Genomic DNA, 7,137 nt, shown 5'->3' with positions numbered 1-7,137 from the left:
ATTTGACGGAAGGAACAGTCGTCATGATTATTGACCAGTCACTACCCAGAGCTATGTGGCCGGCTGGCCGCGTAAGCAAAGTGATCACCGGTGCCGATGGCAAGGTCCGAGCAGCTGAAGTACTCGTCCAGGGGCGCATTTACACCCGTCCTGTGGCGAGACTCATAGAACTGCCCCGACTCCCAGACACAATCGATGATGACCATGACCCTATGACTTTGTGAGTTGACTGACCCTTACAGCGAACCCTTGAGTGGTAGACAGTGCGGTTAATCTGTCTCTGCTTAACTAATTGGGTTGGGACCAATTAGGGGGCGGCTGTTCTGAAGGATCAGATTAAACCGAATATATATATTTATTTATATATATATATTTAATTGTATTTGTATATCCCCTGATATCCCTTGTATATTCCTTGTACAATATGCATTGAATATCCCTTCTAGTCTACTGAACATCCCATAATAGTCTCCATTCTACCATTGGACGAGACCTTGGTGCCAGGTCGCCATACCCCTCAGACCAGGTTCAATCGTACCGCTCAACATGTATGGACAAGTCCTAGTTCCGCGTAGGAATATGTCTACCGCACCACTAATGGTACTATTTGTTCATAGTGCGTATATATACTGCGCTATTAAAGTAGAGCTTTCTTTTTAGTCCAGTTCCTTACCCTCCAACAGAGTGACAGACGCAAAAGCCTCCCCGCGAACCACGTGTGGGCAGTAAGGCCAATTCGGCCCAGTATCGGCATTGAGACATCGTGTATATTAATATTTGAATAGTCATATTTGGCACTATATCGTCGAGTTGGACGTATTCTATTAAGCTAATAATAGTCTATTCATATGTAGTGCCTCGTGCGGTAAGAGTTCTATAGTAATCAGCACCCCCATCGTTTCGGGCATCAGCTGGACGCTTATCCAGGGTGGTTGACCCCACGTGAAGCTGCACCCGAGGAGCTCCAGGCCAAAGAGCGAGTGGACCTGTATATTGGATTATTCTACCGACGACGGCGAGCCTTCCCCGGCTTGGATTATGCTTTGAGTACTTTGATTATTCTATGGATAAAGGCCAACACTGCGGTGTGTTGGAAATACCCCCCCCGGAGAGGACGACAGGTGAGAAGACGCTCTACACGACGAGGTCGCCTCACGTCTCTCCATCGTGGACCGGAGGACGCCGGCCACAGAGAGTCCAACTGCTTTCATCTGTGGATCGAGGATCGCTGGGCACCGGGTCGCACGACTGTGGGCTCTCCCAGGATACCCTCGGCCAGACGGGATACAGCCAGACTCTACCCCCCCCCCCCCTCCAGCTGTCCTACAAGCAGTCGGAACCTTCCCCTAGTGTATCCAGCTATATAATCATTCAAGTATCATTGCTATTGTTCCCTAAATATTCCAGGTTGTATATTTGCTTCCTGCGCAATCAGAGATTGGACATTCGATATTGATCTACCTACGAATACTCATTTGCCATAAAAGTGCATACTATTTCAAATCATAAATGTAATTAAGTGATCGTTGTACATACCTTTTGCTATGTATTATTATTAAACGCAGACTTTCGACTTGGTACATTTGTGTTGGATCCGTTTCATCAGGTGGGAGTGTTTATCATAATTATTTATACCTAGTACTGGGTGGCCAGAGTCTAAAGTACAAGAGGTAGTGGTAGTAAGTATCATATCTAACCATACAGTCAGGGAATTGTACCCCTCAGTTACAGTGAATGTAATATATATCAACAGAAAATACTTTACTCTTTAACTATGAATGAACACAACACTCTAACTTACCATCTTTAGATAATAAAGTACTCAACCTCTACTGTCTTTAACTATGAATGAACACAACACTCTAACTTACCATCTTTAGATAATAAAGTACTCAACCTCTACTGTCTTTAACTATGAATGAACACAAGACTCTAACTTACCATCTTTAGATAATAAAGTACTCAACCTCTACTGTCTTTAACTATGAATGAACACAACACTCTAACTTACCATCTTTAGATAATAAAGTACTCAACCTCTACTGTCTTTAACTATGAATGAACACAACACTCTAACTTACCATCTTTAGATAATAAAGTACTCAACCTCTACTGTCTTTAACTATGAATGAACACAACACTCTAACTTACCATCTTTAGATAATAAAGTACTCACCCTCTACTGTCTTTAACTATGAATGAACACAACACTCTAACTTACCATCTTTAGATAATAAAGTACTCAACCTCTACTGTCTTTAACTATGAATGAACACAACACTCTAACTTACCATCTTTAGATAATAAAGTACTCACCCTCTACTGTCTTTAACTATGAATGAACACAACACTCTAACTTACCATCTTTAGATAATAAAGTACTCAACCTCTACTGTCTTTAACTATGAATGAACACAACACTCTAACTTACCATCTTTAGATAATAAAGTACTCACCCTCTACTGTCTTTAACTATGAATGAACACAACACTCTAACTTACCATCTTTAGATAATAAAGTACTCAACCTCTACTGTCTTTAACTATGAATGAACACAACACTCTAACTTACCATCTTTAGATAATAAAGTACTCAACCTCTACTGTCTTTAACTATGAATGAACACAACACTCTAACTTACCATCTTTAGATAATAAAGTAGTCAACCTCTACTGTCTTTAACTATGAATGAACACAGCACTTCCTGAAACATACAAACTAAATAGATTACAGAGGCTCGGCGTGTTCCTGAAACCTTCTCTCCTGGACGTCCTGCGGACGGGCGGACAGGGCTCTTAAGACTCTGTGTCTCCATGAGAGAAATCGGACACTGAAACACAGAAGGTACTGTGTTTTACTCAACCACTGGCTTCTCTTACTCTCTACTCTCGTTCCCTGAGGCTGCATGTTTACTCTTCTTCTCCCCGTCTGAGGCTGTGTGTATTGTATTGGTGTGGCGCGCTGCAGGCTGTATCTACAGGACATGCTGCATGGTGGCTCTCTGTATCTACAGGACATGGTGTCTCTCTGTATCTACAGGACATGGTGTCTCTCTGTATCTACAGGACATGCTGCATGGTGGCTCTCTGTATCTACAGGACATGGTGGGGTGGCTCTCTGTATCTACAGGACATGGTGGGGTGGCTCTCTGTATCTACAGGACATGCTGCATGGTGGCTCTCTGTATCTACAGGACATGCTGCATGGTGGCTCTCTGTATCTACAGGACATGCTGCATGGTGGCTCTCTGTATCTACAGGACATGGTGGGGTGGCTCTCTGTATCTACAGGACATGGTGGGGTGGCTCTCTGTATCTACAGGACATGGTGGGGTGGCTCTCTGTATCTACAGGACATGGTGGGGTTGGGGTGGCTCTCTGTATCTACAGGACATGGTGGGGTGGCTCTCTGTATCTACAGGACATGGTGGGGTGGCTCTCTGTATCTACAGGACATGGTGGGGTGGCTCTCTGTATCTACAGGACATGGTGGGGTGGCTCTCTGTATCTACAGGACATGGTGGGGTGGCTCTCTGCAGAATGTATATAAGACATAAGAACTGCTGTGCCTTTTGTTGCGACACCATTCTGCTTTGTAAAAAGGTGTTGCATGTCCACAAGGAGTTTCAGGGATACTGGTTAGATGGGTGTGGAGATGTGTTTACATAGGGCTGGGAGGTATAGAATATCTTCACTGCCATGGATCCTTGTTCCAAAGTATGGATCTTTACTAGTCAGTACTGTGCAGTATACGTTATAGTTAATGCAAAAGAATAATTATTCTTTACAGCGGTATTTATAAAAGTAAAGGAAAATAGACCATTTTGAATGAAATGACACCATGATAAAAGACACAACGAGACAAAGACATGAGAAATGTGTCACGTCGCAATTTGTACTGGAAAACTGAATACCGTAAAACACCGTTCCACCATCGAAAGGAAGATCATGATATGAACATGGTCACCCAGTCCTAATACGGTATGTATTTTTGCCGATCAACCAATACATTGTTGGGAAGTCGAATTTGCCGCCTTTCGATCATCACCCTACTTGAACTATTGCGTGATTCCAGTCTCGAGTTACAAGACAAAACATCCGACGAGCGTCATTTGACAAGCCGCTCGGACGAGTGACCACGTCATGGCTGATGGCGAAAATAATTGACAACCTTTGTAACCAATGAAATTCTGGAGCCAACGCTGTCACATGGGAGGGCTTATTGCAACGAGAAAGGGGTAGAAGAAGGAGCCGGGGAAGTCCTTTGTTTTGACTAGAGCCTCGGAATCAATGGAAGCGGACGTCCATTTTGGATAATCATGCCGAATTAACGCCGGTACACACATTACAAAAACCTTTGTAAAACACAAATTCTCTGTGGGATTGTTATAAACTTTGGACCTGTACTAGATAAGACTTCAGGCTATGGAACCGTTATATTTTCCAGCTCCTACCTCTCAGCTGGAACTTAAAAACGGGCATCTGGCAACAAGTAAACAGAAATGTGAGTCCACAAAACTTTTACTTCAGTGTGTTCAAACCTCCGTTACTATATTTCATTAGCACTCAGAGTGATTCTTCTTTGTTGTGGAAGAAAGATCAGAACGTTTCCTTTCAAAGGAGACCAGACTCATACATGTGCTATAAGTATAAAGTACAATAAATCACAAATTACTTTGGGTATGCAATCGTCAGGCGTGTTATGCAAAACTAACCCCATTTTTGCCCAATGCATATTCAGAGCAGGAGGGTGACTATAGATGAAGTGAGTGGGCGATGTAGTATTATATGATACAGTGAGTCTTGTCACCTGGGTGATGATGTAGTATTATATGATACAGTGAGTCTGGTCACCTGGGCGATGATGTAGTATTATATGATACAGTGAGTCTGGTCACCTGGGTGATGATGGAGTATTATATGATACAGTGAGTCTGGTCACCTGGGTGATGATGGAGTATTATATGATACAGTGAGTCTGGTCACCTGGGCGATGATGTAGCATTATATGATACAGTGAGTCTGGTCACCTGGGCGATGATGTAGTATTATATGATACAGTGAGTCACCAGAGTGATGATGGAGTATTATATGATACAGTGAGTCTGGTCACCTGGGTGATGATGGAGTATTATATGATACAGTGAGTCACCAGAGTGATGATGGAGTATTATATGATACAGTGATACAGTGAGTCTGGTCACCTGGGTGATGATGTAGTATTATATGATACAGTGAGTCACCAGAGTGATGCCCAAAACCCCCACCACCTCCTAATAGACAGTCTCCTCCCCACCGCATGTATATATTCCCTCCCCGCCGTATGTATATTTCCCTCCCACCCACCCACCCCCTCCTAATGTACAGTCCCCTCCCCATCATATGTATATACTCTGTCAGGATCTAGGGGTAACAGTACTGTATATTTGAATACCGCCTATGTCACAAATGTATCAGTACTAAATACCTATATGTCCCTATGCCATAAATGTCATGTATGTTGTGTATGTCATAAATGTCTATATGAATTGAAAATGGGGGACCCTGATGGAAACAAGACAAACGTCTTTCTCAGGTCTGCATCCCCTTAACAATTGTATGTATTGAGCCGTACTGTATTGTACCCATTCTGCAATCTGTTAAATAAAGTTTTCATTCATTCATTCATTCATGATGGAGTATTATATGATACAGTGATACAGTGAGTCTGGTCACCTGGGTGATGATGTAGTATTATATGATACAGTGAGTCTGGTCACCTGGGCGATGGAGTAGTCGGAGGAGTTGGCGGCCTGCAGACCCTCGTTGCCCGAGATGCCGACGCCCACGTGCGCCGTCTGGATCATGCCCACGTCGTTGGCACCGTCGCCGATGGCCAGCGTGATGACCTTCACCTGCTTCTTCACCATCTCCACCACCTCCGACTTCTGGAGAGGGGACACCCTGCGGGACGGACAGACGTGGTTCACCGTCAAGTTTTACCAGGAACTAGGGCTGTACCGAATGTAATATTTCTTTACATTCGAAGCTTCCATTGAAGTGTTCGAATGTCTGTCATCATATTTTATGACGTAATCATAATTTTTTTATATATCCTCAAACAAAATCCTCAATTTGAATAAAGTGATTAATCTGATTAAATTAGTCTTTTTTCAAATTAAATCAACTTTCTTTAATGAATATAACTCATCAGTTTCGTCAACATAAATAATCCAATAAGGGCACGGTTGGTACGAAAGTGATGGTGACGTCTTGATGGAGCGCCGAGCGGATGCAGATAGGCTACATCATGTATGATAAATGTTTTATTTTAACTTTTATGACGAGTCATATACTATAATAGTATAATACTATAATATTAGTGTAGCCCAGTGCTTCTCAAACTTTTTCTGTCAGGCCCCCCTTTGGCGGACCAAAATAGTTTGGGCCCCCCCCCCCTCGCCCCAACAAAATAGTCATGAAATGGGCCATGTTTAAATTTATTGAAATAACACCAATATCGTGACCTTTCAAATTGACAACACCTTCCCTCGCGAGAGCCACCTTGCCTCGCTGTGAAACAGCACTGCAGAATGGTCAGCTCCCATCTCCTCACACAGCGCAGAGAACAGGCGCGCTTTCAGGGGTCGGGTTTTGATGAAATTTACCACGTTTATAACTTCTGTCAAAACCTCATTCAGCTCAGGGCTAAGCTGTCTTGACGCTGGCGCCTCTCTGTGAATTTACAGTGCGTCCATTGCGCGTTTGGCGAGACCCCCTTGATGAGCGCCTGTAGCCCCCTCCTTTTCCCTGCCATGGCCTGCGCACCGTCAGAGCAAAAGCCCACACAGTTCTCCCATTTCAGTCCATGTTCTGTCAGGTAACTGTCAATAATTTTGAAGAGCTCATCAGCTGTCGCTCTGTTTTTGACATATTTGCAAAACAGCAGATCTTCACTCAGTGACTGGGAATTTACAAAGCGAACATAGGAAATAAGCAAACAGTCTTTATTGCTGTCAGTCTTTGACAAGGCAACACGCATGTCATCCTCAAGGCTCAACTTGGCCCTATATTTTGTTTTCAGAGCTGTCATGGATGAAAAGCCAGCTTCACACAGATATGTGGTGCTGAATGGTATCAACACCGTAACTGCTGCATC

General features: G+C 43.4%; 1 protein-coding gene across 1 annotated transcript in view; it reads right to left on the bottom strand.

Annotated features, from left to right (window-relative positions):
• Positions 1–5,710: 5,710 nt before the first annotated feature.
• The window catches only part of atp8a1 (ATPase phospholipid transporting 8A1), a gene marked incomplete at its 3' end in the record, with an annotated part of 287,871 nt that continues 286,444 nt past the window's right edge, over positions 5,711–7,137 (bottom strand). Inside the window, exon 25 of the mRNA XM_084332147.1 lies at positions 5,711–5,942. Within this exon, the coding sequence (XP_084188273.1) occupies positions 5,711–5,942 (232 nt within the window). The remainder of the gene's footprint in view (positions 5,943–7,137) is intronic.

Source organism: Notolepis coatsorum (assembly GCF_963971535.1).
Source record: "Notolepis coatsorum genome assembly, chromosome: 16".
Lineage (NCBI taxonomy): Eukaryota > Metazoa > Chordata > Actinopteri > Aulopiformes > Paralepididae > Notolepis > Notolepis coatsorum.
This window is presented reverse-complemented; position numbering and strand designations above follow the sequence as displayed.